This window comes from Bubalus bubalis, chromosome 2 (genome assembly GCF_019923935.1).
Source record: "Bubalus bubalis isolate 160015118507 breed Murrah chromosome 2, NDDB_SH_1, whole genome shotgun sequence".
NCBI lineage: Eukaryota > Metazoa > Chordata > Mammalia > Artiodactyla > Bovidae > Bubalus > Bubalus bubalis.
This window is the reverse complement of record NC_059158.1, coordinates 104,927,519-104,948,889: the sequence shown is the minus strand read 5'-3', so window position 1 is coordinate 104,948,889 and position 21,371 is coordinate 104,927,519. Positions and strand designations below refer to the sequence as shown.

At 39.1% G+C, this 21,371-nt stretch overlaps 1 protein-coding gene across 8 annotated transcripts in view; it reads right to left on the bottom strand.

Moving 5' to 3' along the window:
• Window positions 1-21,371, bottom strand: part of GTDC1 (glycosyltransferase like domain containing 1) — a 453,460-nt gene that overhangs the window by 12,195 nt on the left and 419,894 nt on the right. For 7 of the 8 annotated variants that reach the window (XM_025276812.3, XM_025276818.3, XM_044935732.2 and 4 more), the window contains 3 exons: window positions 19,998-20,068; window positions 19,204-19,295; window positions 13,066-14,195 (listed from right to left, as the gene is read on the bottom strand). In XM_025276812.3, the coding sequence (XP_025132597.1) occupies window positions 14,112-14,195; window positions 19,204-19,295; window positions 19,998-20,068 (247 nt within the window). In that variant the 3' untranslated portion in view covers window positions 13,066-14,111. Of the gene's footprint in view, window positions 1-13,065; window positions 14,196-19,203; window positions 19,296-19,997; window positions 20,069-21,371 lie in introns of those variants that run through there. The other variant, XM_044935731.2, reaches the window with a different exon arrangement.

The window sequence follows — 21,371 nt, the reverse complement described above, 5'->3', positions numbered from 1 at the left end:
TGGAGTTCAGTTCCTGGTCTGGGAACTAAGATCCCACAAGCTGAGTGGCACAGCAAAAAAAAAGTTAGGCATGAATGGAAAAACTGGTCCACAAGTATCAATCAAGATTCACTTAAGAGTTTCCCTTAGCTGTTTAATATCTCAGTGAATGATGATGATTTTAATGAGTGTGTCTTATGTTGGTCAAAGCAATTTTGAAAGCTGTTTGATAAGCTTCTTTTATCCCAGTTACAGTTTTTGCTTCTCTCATCTCTCTTCCTCTCCACTTTCTTCAATTTCTTTCCTCTATATCCCTCACATTTCATTTTGTTTTTATATTCTTTTGTACTCTTTGCACACTTAAGCAATTATTTAGGAAAAAAAGAGTCTGGCATTTTCCTATTGTAACTCGAAGGAAACCAAGCTTGAGCATATCTTTATGACAGAAAGACCCAGTAGGTTCATTTTGGGGTGGAAAATCTGATCAGAAAGGAAAAAAAAATCCCAGATTTAAAAAATGTAACAATTAGATTTTTTAAAATGTATATATAGTGCAGTTTGTTTACTCAGAAAAAAGGACTCTTAATATTCTTAATTATGTGTAAGTAAATAATCTAGATTGATAGAATTTTAGATGAAGCTGCTAAAGCTAAAATGCTTAAGAAAACAGATATTGCTAAACAGAAAAGGAGGCACTGTACACAGCACGCGTTGAAAACTCAGCTAAGTAAAGCACCGATAACACCCCTAGGCAATTGGGAGAGTGCTTTTATATTTCTGCATGTGTTTGTCTATAAAAGCATTTCAAGGTGTAGCTTTCTACTGATTCAACCTTGCTAAAAAAATTAATCAAGGAACCATCATTTGCTAATCACTGTTTTTTAATCACATTTTCCAAATCTTTTTCAGGAAATGTGTGTTTTTAGTTCCTCCTTCTTGAGAAAGCTACCCCCTGACATGAGACTGACCCTAAAGCCACCTCTGGACTTCAACATCATGTCTGCCCTGAAAAGAAGCCTCAGTTGCTGAATTTTTCCACTTTGCAAAGAAAGGAACTCTGTACTAAACTTGAGTTTGTAACTTAAAAATAAAACCCCAAACCTGCCCATCTACTGCAAATAAATGTACTCCCTTTGTTTCATGGTATGCAATTAGATGCATTTGAAATAAAAGGTAAGTTAAATCAGAAATCTTGGAGACACGCATGTACTATTTTAAAACAGGGAATGTCAAATGTTGTTTTTCAACGCAGTACCAAGGGGTATTTCACAGGTAATTTCTCAGGGCTGATGCTAGCTAATTATTAGCTACCGTACCCTGCCTCCCATTCTAAGTGAATATCTCCTGGAAGAAAGACACAGCTAGGAGTGTTTTGTTTCATTTGTCCTTGGAGTTTTTATCAGCATCAAGAAGGTGGACTGAGCCAAAGTTAGAAGAATTCTGGAGCTAAGCAAAAAGCGACACATTTAACAGCCCCCATTAATTGGGGCTGTTACATGATTAATTTGAGAAAAACAGAAGAGACCGATTTCTTTACAACTCACAGTTGGATGCAGTGCACTAAAAGTAATCCTGTAAATTACATTTTAAATCTTCAACATATTCCAAGCAGATAAAATAGTGGCATGATTGACCAAACTCCTTTAAAAAGTACACATATTACGATGCATCATAGTTATAAACAGATGGTATTTGGCCTCCTTCCTATTCTCAACATTTGGAATTTCTAAACTATGTGAATTAAACAATAATATTTTATAAACATACAAGGGATTTTGCTCACTGCTTTGTTAACATAGAAATTATACAATGCTGACATTTATTTAAATTTTAAAAAGTAAACAACAGTGTGCATTGAAATAAAGCAAACTAAAATCAACATAGAGAAGTATGTTCTGTGTGCATATTACCTACAATGGCGGCCTTTTTAAGGGAAGACATACTGGGTTGAAGAACAAATGGTGGCTTAGATGGGACTAATACTTTGTACTCCAAAGGTTCATTTAACACCTCTCTGTAAACAAGGGATATTTATACCATAATTGGCTATTTGACCATCACTGTTCATTTACAATGTAACCTGCTATTATGGAGTTAAAAGACGTTCCCCTTCATTGGCTCATCAGTTCTCACAGTAGTCAAAGTGTACTAACAGTTTTAAAAGCACTTCCACAAACAGGGATTCTGACACTTGTACTCTGAATGAGAAACATTATCATTATATCAATAAGTAGGTATTTTTTCCTTTGAAGGATATTATTGCCAGAAAGAAAAGGAAATGTATCCGATCTCAGTGTCATTTCCTGAGATTCCTTTCTAAAATTACAACTTTAACCCTTTGGCCACATTTTGGAAAGGAGAGCCATCTGGTTGATGCACAAAATAGAAGGCACTCGGTTTTCAAACATTCTTCTCAGATATGCAAAGTTGTGTAGTGATGAATAAATAATGAATCAGATATTTCAATCCATTTTATGATTTTTGAAAGCCCTGATTATCACTGTTTACAGACTCCATTGTCTCTATGCACTTCCCAAATGTTCTTGCTCTGCCTTTCAAGGATGAGCTTGGGTTGGCCACCCTCCCCTACCTCGGTTTACTCCTAGACTGCTCTTTCTCACATTTTAAACATTTTAAATCAGCCAACCTCTATCTTCAAGTCTACAATTTGAGGAATATTTCAAACCAGATGGGGTAAAATCTTGAGCTATGGATGCCAGTGATGGTCACCAACACTCCAGCTAAGGTTTCTTATCTTTGGTCACTGCAGTGCACCACTTTGGCCTACAATCTCTATAGGCGGGAAAGAAAGAGGAAAGTATGCCACAGTCTGCTGCTGCTGCTAAGTCACTTCAGTCGTGTCCGACTCTGTGCGACCCCATAGATGGCAGCCCACCAGGCTTCCTCGTCCCTGGGATTTTCCAGGCAAGAACACTGGAGTGGGTTGCCATTGCCTTCTCCAATGCAGGAAAGTGAAAAGTGAAAGTGAAGTCGCTCGGTCGTGTCCCACTCTTCGCCACCCCATGGACTGCAGCCTACCAGGCTCCTCCGTCCGTGGGATTTTCCAGGCAAGAGTACTGGAGTGGGGTGCCATTGCCTTCTCCGATGCTACAGCCTAGATGGTCAGAAAAGCAAAGGGGCCTGCTGAAATCACAAACAAGGCGCATTTTTCTCTGACACACACAGTCTTAAATGTGTACACACAAATAAATACCTAATGACAAATAGTAATACTAGAGGGGAGGAGGTCCTTTTAAAAATAAAGACGCCTCCAAATGATATTTAACGTTTTCCCAAGTTTTTTGGAAATCAACGCGATGCTTCTAAATATTCTTCTGCCTAAACACTGCTTAACTTCTCTGTCGCCCCCCCCAACCCCCCGCTCCACACCACCCCACCCCCCACCCCCACCCCGCCCCCCTCTCTTTGCTCCACCTAAATAACCAATTGGTGGTCAGGAGGAGAAAGTTTGCAATCTAGAATACAGGTATGAAGTGAAAAGGAAAGCAACCTTAGGGCTGGCAGTGGGATTAAAATCACAAGTCTGAATATGTGAGAGAGTTGAAGAGGAGTGTTTTAACATTAATAGCCAGAATCTTTGCCTGGAGAGTTGCAGTGCCCATCCCTACTCCCTTTCTGTTTTTGCTTAAGTTGAAATTTTTTTAAAAGGACAGAGAGAGAGAAATCATTCTCTTTGCTTTCGCTTCATCTTCATTGGATTCTCTCCCTGAGATTGGATACTGGCCGACTCAAGGCACCAGGTTCAGTAAAATACTTAGAGAAGAATTCTGCCCGTCAGGGCTGCGCCGCCTTCCCGATGGCGCGGAAGGGGACCGGTCAGCCCGGCACGAAGCAGCAGGGCAGACCTGGGCCACCCGCCACGTGTGCGTGTGTCAGCATGTGACTGTCGGTGCGCGCGTGCCAGGGAGCGTGCCCGCGTGTGTGCGTGACAGTGTGCGCGACAGTGTGCGCGCGTCGGGCTGTGCGCGCGTCGGCGTGCGCGTGCCGGCGCGGCTCTGCCCCGGAGTCCGCGCAAGAGTGAGCGGGAGCGCGGCGGTCGCTCGGGGCTCGCTCCGTCCGGTCGCCTGGGACGCCTCCAGCGGCTTCGGGGCTCCTCTGGCTCTCGGTGCTGGGCTCAAGCGCTGCCGAGGGGACTCGGTTAGGACTCTGCGCCCTCGACGTCCTCCTGTGCCCCGTTTTCTCGCGCCCGGAGAGGTGTCGAACTACCTCCAGACGCTTTGGACGGGACCCAACGGGGCATCGAGGGCGAGCGCCGCCTCGATCCGGAGCTCGGGCACATCGGCCTGGGGGAGAAGGTGCGCGGCGAGCGCCCGGAGGCCCCGGACCCTCCCAACCCTTCTCGGTTTCGGAGGCTCCGGCACGCTGTCCTCCCGACGCCGGGTGCAGGCTCGTCGGAGGCTTGGGGCTGGCGCCCGGGCGCGCGCTTTTGGGCAGGCCAGCGCTGCGTAAGGCCGAGGCCCGCACGCCCCGCCGCCACCCCTCTGCTCACGGCCCAGTCGGGCCACGCCAGCCCCTACCCTGCGGCGCAGGGCTAGACCTGACCGAGGGCGGAAGATCTGAGAGGAAGGGAGGGAAGGAGCAAAGAAGTAGCCGGCCCCAGACAAGGAATCCTTAATTACAGATTAAAAGGCAAGCAAAACCGTACACATTTTCCATGTGTCAGCTGACTGCCACGACAAAAGGAAATACAGAATGCTGGGTGGGGTCGGGGTGAGGCGGGGGGGGGAATGCCTCTTCTCATCGCCCTCGCCCCACACCCCTTTTATTAACAGGGCAAATGTAAAATAACATTAGGCAGTGGATGACTCTGGGTAGGTGGTGCCTGGGGCCGGATCGCAGCTGCTCACTCCTCGTGTAGGAGGACCGTTTGCCGATGCACCCAGAGGTCCTGAGACCCTCTATATATTAAAAAAAAAGACTAGAAATACTCCGTTAGAGTACATTTTGTTTCCTAAAAACGTTTTAAAACACATTTTTAAGTTTTAATATTTGACGCTTAAAGTACTGCTTATTCATTATCTTCAGCGAACTAACAGGCATGCATACACGTGCACGTTTTGTTTCGCAATTTTATAGATTGCGTGTCCCCCCCCCTCCCCTTGCCTGGTATCACAGGATTAGAAATCCAGGAGCAAAGTTGAGCCCATAGAAAGGGAACATAGCTGCAAGCACCAGAGAGCACAAGGTTCTCGATGGTTCTGGACTCGGGAGGAAAAAGAGATGTATGCGTTGAAACCTTTTCTCTTATTCATTATGATCGCAAAACAATCTCTACCATGTTTCCTGGGATTTAAGATGCCACTTCAACTCCGTGACGTCCTAAATCCTTCACTTAGGGTAGGGTGGTGTTCAGAAGCCAAATCCCACTATGTGACCATCACACATCTCTAGTTCTGGGCCCTCAATTTTTAACACTGAAACTAAAGGGATGACCTTTGAGGATCACCCCGAGCCATCAAGCATTGCACTTTTCTGTATTTTATTCCTCTTGTTGCTGAGTCAGCTTGAGAAATAGAGATATTTGGCTCTGTTAGTAATCTGTTTACTGAGAAAAATGATGCAGCAGGTTGGAGGCAGTAAGACCACCTTGCTTAGTCATTTTACCAGCCTTCCTCATTGTAGGTATTCTCCTGTCTTTTATTTGTAATTTTTCCATCAGTGCCATTTTCCTTACAGCATTAAAAAAAAAAAATTCAAAGTGCTTTTTCATGTGATTCCAGTTAAGTGATTTGCCCACACCCCAAATAATGCTATTTGCATTCAAGATTAATAGTTGCATATCAGGAATTCTTAAATACCTCCTGATCCATATTTTCACTTTAAATGATTCCGTTATTGGCCAGACAAACGCCTGAACCAGTAAGTTCGTGGACTGGTTGCCAGCCAAATGACAGAAGCATTCCACTCAGGGAACGTGATTAAATTTCTGCTCTCCTCGCTTCCACTGCGGAAGGTAGAGAGCCTTCCTTCCTTATTTGCCACTTTTCCCAGAAGTGGTAGTAGATGAGCAGATTAATAAATTGCTGTAAATCACACTAGGTTCCAAGCCTCCCCCACCCTTTGATACATATTTAGGAAAATCTTTAAAATCTACTCTGAAGCATCCAGTCTTGATTTAGCCACATGCACTCCACATTTTGACTTTCTCTTTCAGCAAAATAAGTAAGGTGAAAGAGCAAATGAGGAGTTTTTCTTTGCTTATAGTTTCCCTGTGTTTGAGAGGATCACCCTGCTATCGCTGTTTTAGGCCAGTTTTGTTAGTTCGTGTTTTTACCACCCACCAAAGAACAGCACAGGATCAAGTTTATATTAATAAATGATGTTCATGACTAGGTTTCTAAATGCCAGAGTTATGATTTATTATTTTTAATGGGTGGAGAAAGGAGAGCAGCAATAAAACCAGCCCCTAAGTCATTCAAAATCCTTGGCTTCACACATCTATCTGTTTTTTTGGTTTTTTTTTTTTTTGCCTTTTAAATTTCGTCTAAATTTCCTGTAAGTTCTACTATTATGGACTAATATTTTTTTTTTCCATTTACCTGTATCCATAGCTTCAAACACTATGTTTATTATAGTTAAATTTATGAAAACCATTATGTTCCCCTTTTCTACTTTTTAAGTGTTTATAACTGTCTCTCTTTATCCCCATCCTGCTAAGAATTTCACAATAAAATCCTGTACCAAATAAATTAAAATCTGCATCTTCAGACACCCCAGGAAGAAGGCATTAATCCACTTAGTCAAATATCCAAACCTCCCCTCTCCATTGCAGCTCTTCTTAATGTAACATTTAGTAATTGCAGCTGGCTCCTTGTCCTCGCCTCCCTCCCTTTCATTCTGAATCATATTGGCCTTGTTTAACCTTCATTTCCTTTCCTACCCCCCACATTTGTCCACGTACTTTTTCTTTGACCATGTTTGTCTTTCTTTCTTTTTGCTGCCTGGATTGAAAGCAATAAATAGAGCTTTCTAAGACCTTAATACTTTCTGTTAAAATCCCATTCTTCCTCCCTATTCCACTATTAATGCTTTGTACAATTTTTATGCATCCTTTGGTTGTGAAGTTACTGCTCTATATTTTTCTGATTGATCATTAAGTTATGCTGGCTTTTGAGAACTGCCTCCATAATCCTGAAGCAAAGGCTTTTTACTTGGCATGCTCTTTGCCTTTGGAATGCCTTTCCTGGCAAGGACAGGCATTTTGGTTTGACTATGATTCTTAAGTTACAATTCAAGTCTAATTTGTTCAGTTAGGTTTCTACTCGAAGCAGCTCTGTTTCTCACTGTTAAGTGCTCCATGAGGCTGCTTAGTTAAAGGGTGTGCTGTAAGCTCAAGATGTAATACACTCACATTGTACTTGATTATCAGTTTTCAAAGACAGCTGCATGCTTTGATATCTGTGTAAGGAAATATCAGAAGATAATATACCATTGGTATTTATTACTCTATAATTAAGGATGTGTCAGTGTTTCCCTTTAAAAAATGCTATTTTCAGAAATTCATATCTCAGGCATAAATTTCCCTATGAATTACAGTCTAATACTGTATTAGAAGTATCTTCTTTTAAAATTATTCCTCCTCTTCCTTTTCTTTTTGGGGAAGTAAGTTTCAGGATGTAATTTCTGGGTTATCTATTGGGGATGAGACGAAGCGGGCCCTTGCTGCACAATTAAAGGTGCTTCTGCACTGATGCCACCTGCCCCCTCTGCCCTAGGCCCTTTGCACAGGGCGAGATCGTGGGGACTGCCTTTTGGATAAAGGGCCAGCCTATCTGTTTGATAGGTAGCGTCTACATGTATGATGTGAAAGGCAAAAAGACTCAGCTATTCAGAAACATCACAGGTACCAGAAGTCAGAGAGTTTAGGACCAGAAGTCAATTTTTTTGCATTCCTCTCCTTATGGAATGGTTGGACTGCAAGTATAACCAGGCCAGGCAGGAGGAACATGAAATTAATCTATAGCCAAGTACTAGCAACTTCTTTCTGTTTCTTCTGATAGTAAGAGGGGGAGGGAAGGGGGAAAAGATGGACAGATAGATATATTCCCCTTCACCTCCTTTAAGGAATGGTCTGCAGAAAGAAACGGCAGCCCACTCCAGTATTCTGGCCTGGGAAATCCCATGGACAGTGGAACCTGGTGGGCTATAGTCCATGGAGTTGCAAGTGTCAGACATGACTTAGCGACTAAACCACCACCAAACCACTATACCACTTGACCAAATGAGTTGACCACAACCTCCTGAAAGAGACTGAAGTCTAGACCTGTGTCTACATGGGACCCAAAGCAACTCAGCCAGGACTCAGCCCTCAGTGTCCTCACATCTAAAACAGGGAGGTTACAAACATAAATGCTGTACCAGGAGGGCCAGGGAAGTTACATCATGTGTAAGTCCTACAGAGTGTTAAGACCACAGGAGTGGCAAGGGCCTGGGATGGGATGTAGCAACCCAATGCTTCCCTACAGATATAATAACAGTCATAATAAAAATACTTAAAATATGAGCAAAACCACAGGGTCTCTCATGCTCCTTTTTCTACCAACTACGTGTGTGGGCCACCTCCTGCTGCCCTTTGCCTGGTGAGGGGAGAAATAATAGGGAACCAGAGGTCCCAGTGACTCATCAACACTGAACTTGGTGCTTCCTGAAAGGCAGGAAGGTGGCAATGCCACTGTCCTATGCAGAGAAAGGCTTATACAAAGACACAAAACATCCTTCTGTTTCTATAAGGCAGTCTGGCTCCTACATAAGCCTTAACATGATGCCTTAATTTTCTCACTTGTGAAATGGTGATGGAAACATTACATTTTCAGATATAAAGGACTTCAAATTCCTTGAGAAAAGTGTTACATAAGTATTTCCAGTGGGAATCCCATCTTCCAGCACTCCGTCTTGGGTCTGCTATTTACATGCAGTAACTAATATGACAGTACACATTTTAGGTTATCTTCTGTGTGCTTGCATGCCAAGTTGCTTCATTCATGTCCAACTTCTGTGACCCTATGGGTTGCAGCCCGCCAGGCTCCTCTATCCATGGGATTCTCCAGGCAAGAATACTGGAGTGGGATGCCATGCTCTCCTCCAGGGAATCTTCTCAACCCAGGGATCGAACCTGCATCTCTTCCGACTCCTGCATTGCAGGTGGATTCTTGACTGCTGAGCCACCAGGGGAAGTACCAGATTGTCTCTTAGGAAACATCAGTTCTTTGCATTTGTTTATGGGAACCACGAAGAACCTGTCCTAGGGTTGAAACTCATTACCACAGAGATACGGGAGAGAAAAAGGAATCACTAAGGTGGGCTTCCTTGGTGGCTCAGATGGTAAAGCGTCTGCCCGCAATGCGGGACACCTGGGTTCAATTCCTGGGTTGGGAAGATCCCCTGGAGAAGGAAATGGCAATCCACTCCAGGCACTCTTGCCTGGAAAAACCCATGGACAGAGGAGCCTGATAGGCTACAGTCCATGGGGTTGCAAAGAGTTGGACACAACTGAGTGACTTCACTTTCAAGGTGGTGCTAGGTGCTGGGAGGACCCCAGAAGGCACTGACTCCCAAATTCCAAATTAGAAAATGGGCCACAGGATGTGGGGATTCTGAAGTCATACGTAACTCACATGCAGCTAAGGCATCACAGATACTTGGAGGATTCCTTTTCATGGGATGACGACAATGAAAGCCTTTGTCTTAAAGAGGAAAGGGAACAGGTAACAATGCAGGAAGTGGGCAGAGTGGTTAGCAGCTCAGACAGCTCTGTGCCCTACCACAAAGCTCTGAATTTTTCAAGATAAAAAAGACCAGCTCATATAATAACTTCCTCCATCTTCCTCTCTTGACTCTTCAAAAAGGAGTTTCTGGAGCCCTAGTTTTCCATTTTCTATTTGTAACGCCACACACATTAGTCAGAAACGGTGATCATTAGCCCCAGGAAAAAGGAACCCACAGACAGTCAAGTTCAACTTCCTTCGTAGTATGGGTTGTTTCAGGGTCAAGGTTAAGTGCTTGGCTCCCAGTAAGCCAAGGAAAGTCTTCTCATGCAAAACTGGTGGTGCATTTCCACCACCAGTGGTGGAAAAAAGGGCAGTTTCTTTTACTGTTTAAAGGAAAATGGTTTTCTGACTCCATCCATCAACTGAGAAACGTTAAGAATGGTGTGGTAGCAGAGTATTACAGCTCCTATATTACACATGGTAACCAAAACATCTACAGCTCCTATCAAAATGTAGATCCAATAATAACATTTAAGACATACAAAAAGTCATAAAGGGTAGAAATAAGACTTTGTGTGCTATGACCCAGCTTAAGAAATAGACCATTTCTTAAAGTACTGCACCCTTTGCCAGTTATGTGTCTAATCTTCCTACCATCACTCCTCTGACTTAACCATAATTGTAAATTTGGTGCTAATTCCCAAGTTTTCTGTTATACTTTAAGCACACAGGTACATATCTTTGAGCATCCTGTAGAATTGTTTACATAGTTTAAAAACTTTCCCAATTACATTTTAGGGAATAATTGTGAGGGGAGGGCACGTTATCGCAGCACTAGTCATTGTACATCTGAATTCACATTTTAAAATGAAACTTGTTTTCCAGTTTTCCACAGAAACAGAAAGGCACTTAGGGTGACACCTGTCAATAGTCAACAGAAGAATAAAACTCATAGAATATGTCAACATTAAAAGACAGCATGGACTCTCATTTGAAAACTGATTCTCTCATCTGCAGAAAGTATCTTGAGACTGAAATGAAAAATTTTTTTGTGGCTCATAATATTTCTGGGTAGCAGATGCTTTCTCAAAAACAGATTTTACTTTTAAAAATATCAAATATAATTAACACCTTCAACATAAAACGAAATCTTTGCTTCCAGATGCATTTCAAGGTGTTGAAGTGAATTCGTGCAGCCCTCTATGGCTGAGCCTTCCCTGCCTTACTGCCTGTGTTGCCATCTTTATGTGGCAAGTTTGAAGAACTGAGAGCTGGAGCAGGACGTTAAAAATTAACCATATCTGAAGGATGCTTGTTAAACCAGGTGCATTTGGGGAAAGGTCTTTTGATCTATTCCCAATTAACCTGGTATAAATAAGTATATTAAGAACTAGGTGCTCTTCTGTTTATTACAGAAACACCTTGCCAGAAACACAGGTTAGGTAAATTCGGGACAAGCATCCTGAACACTGTGTCAGGGTTGATAATGGGCAGACTTTTAAAGACATTTAAGATTAAAATTGGTTTAATGATTAATGTAAAAGAGAATAACATGAACAGAATTGAATGTTTAAAAAAAAACAAAAATTTTCAACATCTATACTCAAAATAAGAAATAATGGGAGTGTCTGCTCTCTTTAGTGAAAGTGAAGAAAGCAAGGGGCTTCCCAGGTGGCGCTAGTGGTAAAGAACTCGCCAGCCAGTGCAGGAGACTTGAGAGAGGCGTGTTCAGTCCCTGCCTGGGTCGGGAAGATCCCCTGGAGGAGGACAAGGCAACCCACTGCAGTATTCTTGTCCAGAGAATCTCATGGGCAGAGGAGCCTAGAGGGCTACAGTCCATAGGGTTGCAGAGAGTTAGACAAGATTGAAGTGACTTAGCAACAGCACAGCACAGCACAGCACAAGCAAAGCAGGAAGTAAAGAGTCAGCTTGTACTGTCGATTTTCCTTAACAAAATATGGGTTAACTGAATAACCCTTCATGCCACCATATCATGGGTGTTGAGCACCACACAGGCACATACACACACATATACAGTTATCTTTTCAAATGTTACAAATGATACATTTACAAGACTTTTTATTGCTTATTTGCACTAATACCAAATCCAACAGTATAGTTTTAAGAAGTGACCACTTTATTGCAAATTTTTATTCCAGAAGTAATGCTGGCATAGCTAAAGCCAAAATTTGATTTGAGTTTATGGGTGTAGAAAAATATCTTTGTACACAGGTAACTTGCAATATTGTGTTTGCCAAAATCAGGCAAATATTTAAGTGTTTCAGATGCACTATCTGAATGGTAATTAATGTTGTTTTCCTGTGAATTAAAAAAAAAGTATATATGGATAGTTATGCATATAATACACAATTCACTATGAAATGTGAGCTCATCATTTTCAGGATAGTAGGACATAATGAAATAAGCACTGTCTCTTGGCTGTGAGAGTATAATATTGTTTTGAGAGACGTCATCTATAACACAGCACCTTTCTAACTGAAGCATCCCTTTAGATGCTTAACCCTGCTCAGGAGAAGAGTCTAAAAAGCTCTTAGGCCCTTTTATATTAGCTTTTGCACTCAAAAGGAACATAATCGATAGATTCCAAGTTTCACAGTCTCAGACCAGAAGGGACTTCTCAAATAATTCTTGAGCCCTTTGTTTTATGGGCTAATTTGTCCAGTGCCTTCTCAGAACGGGAGGAGGACTCAAATCCAGTGCTGTGATGTCCATCATAGATAGGGCTCTCACACTGGTCAGGGACGGCTCTGTGCAGAGATAGAACCTGTTGTTTCTGCTTCTTACTCTCCCTGCTTTTAAATTCCTTGGCCTCCTGGGCCTTGAACAGCTGCTTTTTCTGATCTGCAAGACTGCCTCTATCTAGAGGGCTCTACCTTCATCTATTTCCTGCTTACACTTTTGCTACCTGTCAGATGGGTCCTACCAGACTTTTGAACCAGTGCCCCCTCTGTCTCAGATGCCTGCTAGACAACTCAGTCCTTCTAAAAGCCAAGCAGCCAGGCTTGGCCCTTGTCTGCCCCCTTTCCCCTGGCTGCTCCTCACTTTGCAGCTTATAGAAGTTATTCATTTCAAAAGCTAGGAGAGTTACAATTTACCTGTCAGTAAACAGAAGATGGTTTATCAACAGACTTTACCTTAATGACTACAAATGTTTACCTCCTGCTTTCCAGAATGCAAAGAAAATCTTGGAAATGTCATAATATCTCACAAACATTTGCAAAACAGATCCTCGTTCATCGGGAAAAGAAACAATTGTATTCGTTGTCTCTGACACAAGGAAAGTGTTCAGAGAGAAACATACAGATAGATGTACACACTTACATGGAAATGAGATGTGTTAATTAAAAATTGCAGTGGGCACTTTATTAAAAATTTATTTTACAATCTAGCCATTCAAAATATCTTGACATTAACAAATACACCAGCTTGACTATTGGAATCATAAGTGATTTATCTTGAGAAGATTATATTTGTAGCTGGATGCAAATATTTTTGACAAATATTTATATCAAAATTACTGGTTTTGTAAGAAGTATTTTTATTTCTCTATTTTTATGCCTGGAAAAGAATTAAAACAAGTATCTCTGTGTTCATTTTATGGGCGAGATGGCCCCACTTAGTGTATTTCCCATGTTTGTCTGAATTACAGCTGTTTATCTTGCAACTTTCTTTAAGATAAATTAAATGCAAATGTAACTGTGAATCATGGGAATACCTGCCAGACTTCTTATTAATACCTTCACTTAAAACCCTGGTGCCAGGGAGTCATTAATTTGCTAAAAGAAAAGTGCTAGAGCAGCTCTTTGCCCACAAACAATTCCGAGATGGCTGCCCAATTAGTCAGTAGCATTCTGATCCTCCTTTCAGGCCCCGTGGCCCTCTGAGGACACAAGAAGGCTCCGATGATAACCTGGCAACCTAGGTAGAAACCCAGCCAAGTGAGAGCGTTTGAAGCTGCAGTTTGGCTGCCATCGTGTCGGCGAAAAGAAAGAATTCAGGCACCATGTCATCCAGTACAAAGGATAAAAACGGATTCAACCGGAAATTCAATGTGGCACCACATATGGGATACATGAGTGCGGTTATACAACAGGCCACATATTTTTTTTGAACAGTCTCCTCCATGTGATGCCGAGGACATGTGTAACCATCATAACGTCTCTAGGAATCTGTATTTAATTTGAGTTGGGGTGGTGGCAGGGATTGGAGATCTGAAGCCGCCACAGGTTTGTGGCAGATGGCTCTGTGTCAGCTATGACAAGCAGCCAGGCTCAGCTTCCTCTGCAGATTTTCTTTTCTCTCTGATCAGGTAAATATGGGCACACTCTGGAAAGTTCTACAGATTCTGCCTTAGGCTGCAAGTTTGTGACTTAGCCCCATCTGTCACAAATCTTCCCTAGGTTCTGCTGTAAGCAGAGACCTGAATTTACCATGTAGGGCTGCCCAAGAAAAAGGAGCCATTTCACCCTGTAAGGGGGAGGGAGAGAAGAAAAAGCAATGAAGAAGCATTAACGACCGAAAGACTAAAGCATGCTGAAAATTCATATTGTAAATTTGCATAACTTACGTCAATTAGATTTCAAAAAGCCACCAAGTAAATGGTTCTCAAGTTTCATCACCTCAGGAAATCCCAGTTTCTGATTGGCTTAAAGTGTAACTATATTTTCAACCGTTGTGGAAAGCTGCCCCCCCAACCCCACTTTTTTTTTTTTTTTTCAAATGGGTATATTCTACTGCACACAAACTTCCTGGTTTATGTTATGGATGACAGCTATCAGAAGTTTATCATCCAACTTTTAAGTTTTCTAAACATAAGATAGACAACACTCTTAATACATGTTTTTTGTGAATGTGAATTTTACTTTTAAGTGGTGAAGGCACAAGAGAAATGCCATTACTATTACGTGGAATTTATAAAGCACTTCAAGTTTACAAACGGGTTTATATTCATTATTTCATTATAGCAGGACCCCAGGGGGAAAATGCTATTAAGAATTAAGAAAAAAAGAATTCTTCCAAGTTTATAGATGAATCATATAGAGGCTAAGAAGTTCACCTAGAGCCAGGCTACAAATTAGTAGCAGAGAAAGAGAAGCAGCCAAAACCTCTAACTGATCTTAATCACCCTGAGTATATCTATTGTGCTAAAGATTTTTTGTTTGCATTTTACTTAGACAAATCAAAGGAAAACCAAGCCAAACAAAATCAAGGAAAGAAGTTAAGAAAGAGAGGGACGAGTAACGGGGAGGGAGGAAGAGAGATTGAGACGGATCATTTGCCTTAGACTGTGCTGGTGCAATTGAGAGGTTTTTGAAGTTCTAAAAATGTCATGAGCTTTTAAGTTTTCATTTTTTAAGGAAAAAGTAATGACTTTGGAGGCGTGTTAATACTAGTGAGCACCACCTTATTCACATCTAGAGTATAAACTCAAATTAAAAGGGGACTATAAAGTGACCAGTCTCTTGAAGGAAACTTCAAGTGGCTTGGCTGTGGTTCGGGGAGATATAACCTGATATAATTAAGACAACCACAAATGGCTTTTCTGGGCTCTGAATCTGAACTGTAAGCTTAATCACTCTTTGGAATCACTTTTAGGCAGAAATCTGAAAGTTATCCTCTCCTCCAAATAACAGCAGGTTATAAAGGTTTCTGGAATGTGAAAGAACTTGAAGAGGGGAACAAAATAAAAATCAGCTGCTATCATCTGAAAAAACTTAAACTACAGTTTACCCTCGTAAAGCAAAGGAAGGATGGCATCTCTCTCTCTCGTTTTTAAACACAGAATATCACTCAATTTATAAATAAAAATAAATGAAAAATAGGGTGGGAATGAAAACCTACTGTTAGTCCTGGCAGTATATATTTTATACAATGACCCCATTAGTACTTTTGTGCTCTTTTCAATACTGGTAACAAGGGGGTGAACAGAAATTTTCCTCTAAAGCATTTTAAAATCTAATGATCAAAGGCTCTCTAAAAGCATAAAGTACTGATCTCAAGTAATTGTTGGCAATTTTCAGTAAGTAAATTCCCATTGTCAAAATGAGACCCCAAAAAATATAACTTCCCGGTATGAGACTTACTTGGGTTGTAAAAGGAAGCCCTATGTTACTGTTAGAAGTTAATCCTTGGTTGATTACTTTATGATTATTTCTAGAATCTTGTGTTCAAGAGTCATAAAAGAGCTCCCTATTACAGATGAAGTGAAACCTACTTTATCTCTGTGGCAAGTGTGTGGCTGCGGGGTGTAACCTACTTAGAAAGGGACATGTCCTGTAAGTACAAGAAACCTGCAGTCCAATGGCTGAGCCTCGTGGCAAACTTTTTAAGAAATGGCTTTAGATTTTTTAAAAATTCAGAACAGGGTTTTAAGTTTTAAAAATAATTAAGAAATGTGATTTCTGCATGCATTTCTCTAAATATCTTAAGTAAAATGTCTGTGTGAGAGAGAAGGGGAGCACACTTGCATGCACACGAGGAATTTAAACATTTCAAGTCTGAAACCATTTCAGGTGAGAAGTCATGAGCATGGAGTTTTGTAGCAGAAAGAGTCACTTTAAGAAAAAAAAGGTATCAAATTCTGTTTCTGCTTTTCAGTTACTAGCATTCTGTTTCAAATCCTGCTTCAAGTTATAGCCCCCAAACTCTCACTCATATTGAAAGTATAATGTCTCATGTGAGAAAAAAGCCAAGTGTTAGTAGCCTTATTCTAGTCATTAAATTTCTAAGTGTGAATCCATATGAAAAATCTTATCCTAAAGTGAACTCTACATGATAAGTAGTTGAGATGATTTTAAAATGTAAACTTTTAACAACAAAAAAAAAGAGTAAGGTGTAAAAATGTGAAAGGAGCAAAGTAAAGAATTCAGTGACTTTCTATCCTTTTAGATTTTAGAAGCATATGTTTTTAAAAGCAAAACAGCACTGTCCAATGGAGTACATTTAAAAAGAAAACCTCAATACTCTCTGTATAATATACACACAAGTCTCTTCCATTGCCTAAGAAAAATACAAAGCTGCCTTGGGGAAAATAATTCTCTGATATTTAGTGAGGGCAAATGTTACCTGAAATGTGAATATTTATAAAACATAAGGTAAAAAAAAAATAGTGTAATGTATTAAATCTTAATGATAAAGTTATAGCTGGCATTCCTTTTCTGTTTTAGCTCTAAATCTTATTACAACCACCCAACTAGATCTGTGGTCCTTGTGATTTTTATCAGTTTGTCCTGGCAACTGCATTGTAAAGCTCTTGATTATTTCTAATTCCTGGGCTAACTTATTCATTTTTGAGATGAATTTTTGGATACATGTCATCAGGATCTAGAATGAGGATATATATCAATGTGTATAATAGATTCATAAGAAAAAAAAATCCATGTTAAAAGTACATAAAATAAATAATATATAGAAATTCTTATAAATGCTTATACATAAAACACTAATTTCTTAAACTGACTTGGATCATGTTAGGATGCATGGACTAGTAATGTATGTAAACCATAGTAACATGAACAAACACTTAAGGTATTTGCTATATTTTAAGCTATAGGAAGAACAATTTGGTATATTAATAGCATACCACTAAGTTGACATTGCTTCAGAGTTTTTCCAGAAGCTCTTGGAAAAAGAAATAATTAGAGCTATGTTATGGCAATAGCTATTTTAAAATATTTCAGTTGGAGATGTGTTCTTTATTGTAACTCTACGCAACCTGTTGCAATAACTTTTGAAATGGTTAAAGATCAGGGATGATAATGCCTACCTGGAAACAAAATTAAAAATGGAAAATTCTGATGGTGGAAATACAATTTAAAATGCTTCACCATTCTCACCATGAGATAAAAACATTTTTTCTCTCGCTTTTTTTTTTTTTTGGTACCTCTGTGAGATGATGGGTGATAACTAAAACTTGTGGTGGTAATCATTAATCATTTCAAAACATATGTCCATCACAATTCTGCACACCTCACACTTACTTATACAGTGCAGTAAGTCAATTATATCTCAATAAAACTGAAAAAAAAATTGCCCAAAAATTCACTAGAAGGAAAAAAAAATCAATAATCCGATGGTAAACTCACTAAAAAGTAGCTTTGTGTCATATGTAGAAGATGAACCTATTTGTATTAATACATATTACTCTATTTCTTCAATTTCATAATCTGTATATTTTGACAGTCTATTATGTGGGAAACTACCAAATTAACATTTTACCCAAACAAGACCATGACTGAACTTTCAAAATGAGGAAATCTGGATGTAAACCTTGGAAGACTGTTTTCTTTTTGAAGCTTCCTACGAATACGATACAATCGTATTGACTGAAGGAGTAACACTGAAGCCTGGAATTGTTCAGTCAGCATTTTAAACTATTATGAGCTACCTTCTGAACCATTGCCAAGTTAATAGACAATGAAAGATAATGAGCTTGAAATTGGGTGTTAAATTGCATTTTTGGTTCTCTCCCTTTTTCTTGAAGTTTAACTGTTTCCTGCAGAAACAAAGTCATGTTTTGATGTATCACTATGTAAATATGTATGTATCTGAGGCCATGATAAGGGAAAGGAGAGGAAAAAAGGCAGCGGGCTGTATTTCATGTAGAAAGGATACATATTAACATAGGAAAATTAAAATATGCTGGATTAGAAAACTGCTAGATTGTAAAGTATACTGAATTTATGTAAAATGAAGATGCTACATTCAAAGAATATAAAAAGGTATATTACTAATGGCCTAGAGCCACCTTCACAACTCGTAAAGCAGATTTATCCCAGTTCAATTACTTGGACTTTTAGGAGAGTCTCTCTGTTGTTATTCCAACAATGTAAAATTCTTGATTCAAACAAGGGGAAAAAACATAACGAATGAAGGGACTGAATGATGATGCTATTTAAACTCGTTTCCTTTTGCCTCTGTCATTCAGACAGGAGACTGACAGTTGAATCCTAAACTAACTGAGGGTTTTTATGTAATTTTACTAGACAAAGGAAACATTTGATTCTCAAAATCATCTTTAAAGTATTTAAAAAATGAACACCAAATTTCACAAATGTCATTCACCTGAATTTTTGAGGACTGAAGATTTCATTACGATGGGAAGAAAGGCTTATCCTCATTAGTATAATTGTAGAATCTTTCCTTTTACTTCCTTTTAAACTAATGAGTTACATTAATCCAGGTTCATTTTTATAAGCCTCTTGGGGCTAAATGTAAAGGACAGTCATCTTAGAAAACAATAAATTAAAAAAAAAGCATGTACCATGCATTAAGTGCACGTATTTCGTAAGACCTAGGTTAATACAACTGGCATCATCCAGTTTAATTAATCCTTGTTAGTGTAACAACTAATATCCCTCCCTAGCATGTTTCCTTTAAACATTAGTATGTTAATTAAATGTTTTTTTTTTTTTAAGATTTTTCTTTGTACTTCAATATGGTATTTATACCACGTAAATCTCTTCTCAATAACTACCTTATAGAGATGTTTTCTTGTAATATCTGGTCTCTTGCAGAAATTCTGGAGCCTTTTTGAAAGCTGTTCAGGTGTAGAATACAGATATTCAGCTGCAGGAAAAACAGATACATTTTTAATGAAACAAAAACCTCAAAGCACACACCCGATATTAGTCACTTTACTAATTAAAAATGCATATTGCTCTGTGCCGCCTCGTGTTTTACATTATTTAAGCATGATTTTATAAGGTTACCTCAGCTCACAAGGATGTTTAATGCTAAATAAGACTGTGTAGTTGTGCTGTTTAGACATCTCCTTTGGGTGATTAAAATACATTATTCTAATGTAACACAATGCATATGTGATATATTTAGTGATGAGAATTTTTTCAAAGAACAAGTACGATAGCCATACGTACTCTGTACAACAGTTGCATATTATTAACTAGTCAATTGTTGAAATAATTTGGTGTGACTTTCAGTCCTCAATTTTTCTCTGTGTATATCATTAAAAAAAATCTGTAAGCAATTGCAGCTATGCTGACCTGCTTATAAAAATCCATCATTATGGGATGTGTATGCTAACAATGAAGAATGCTATTTGAAAACTTGCTTTTTTGTTATCTTAAAAGAACAGATGGTAAATATAAGCTTACTCTAATGTATTAAAACACATAAAATTTTCCTTAACACTAACATGTTGACTTGCCAAATAAACAATTGCTCCTGCCTAAGTTTATTTTCAAACTTTCTAATTTAGCATGAATCATGTAGTAAATTTCAACAAAGACAAAAGTACATTAAAGCAGCTACCTGGAAATATTTCGGGATAAACCAAATCTTTGGGACAAAGTGGGTAACACCCACAATACACAGCTTCCAACCTAAAGAAAATTTAGAAAGAGGATAAAAATATATTAAAAAGACATTACCATTATAGCCAGAAAGTGGTTTTGTTTGCTAAGTTAACAGTACGAGCCCAGAGTTAGCTGGGATGAAAAACATGGTCGGCAGTACAATCCTAAAAGCCAAAGTTGCTCTTTTAAAAGATTTTATTGATCATATATGAATTTCATAGAACAGAACCAACAGCATATGTTTTGTTCACTGAATTAATCAAAGCGCAGCTCTGCATTTTTTTTTGTTGTTTTTAAAATACTGTTTAACACATTTTATAATCAGCAGATAAACACATGTAACAACATGGTAAAGTATGGACAGCTTTTCTTAATAATGCTGCAAAGCCCCAGAATGTTCATTTTTCAAAATGTTTAAATAAAACAGCAAATACTTAACTTTAACACTCTAGACGTAGAAATCATCGAGGCACTTTTAAAAACATCAGAAAAAAAATTTACAATCTGTTGTGATGGGTCATTTTCATTTTAAGTTAAAGCTTCAAAATAGTTTGTTATTAGGCAGGATGTAAAACTATTTCCCTGTTTTACTGAAAAACTCTCATTAAGATTACCTTAATGAGTATTTTGCTTTCTGGACTGGAAAGTCAGCTCAGTTTCCATTTTATCCAAAAAAGAAGACTCTTCTTATTAAACAAAGAAACAAGAAAGTTTCACTCTGTGAGAGGATTTCCCTAAGGACCAACTACAGAAGTTTTTCTTCATGTCCTAGCAGTAAGGGTTAAGTAGAAGAAAGGTATTGCTCTTCAGTGATTGTGTTAGTCCTGTATAATGGCTATTGATCTGACATATAATAAACCTTAAAGATACCACTGTAATTTCTGTTGGCTAGGAATTATGCAGTGAAATTCAAAACACTCTTTAAAATATGTTTATTTTATGAGAAACTTTGAATTGCATCCAAAATGTTGACCAAAGGCGGAATTTTATTTTGAACTGCAGATTTTTTTCAACCCAAGAATAGTTTGAAGTTATGTCAATGTTTACCTTGTTTATTTACAGTGACAAAGTACATGCAATTTAAGCTGTTTTTAAGTGGGTGATGTTTTCCCTATTTTATAACTGAAATTAGTTTAAATGAAAAGTATTTACTTTGAGCTGCAAAGTTTGGAAAAATACTGTGTTCAAAGTTCTGCTTGAGAACTGCTAGCAGTTTTAAGATAACACAGTGGAAAGGGATAGGTTCTAGTTACTAACGATTGATTTCAAAATCCAAACTAACATCTAATATTTATTTTCTTTACATACAAAGGGTATGTGTAAAAATTCT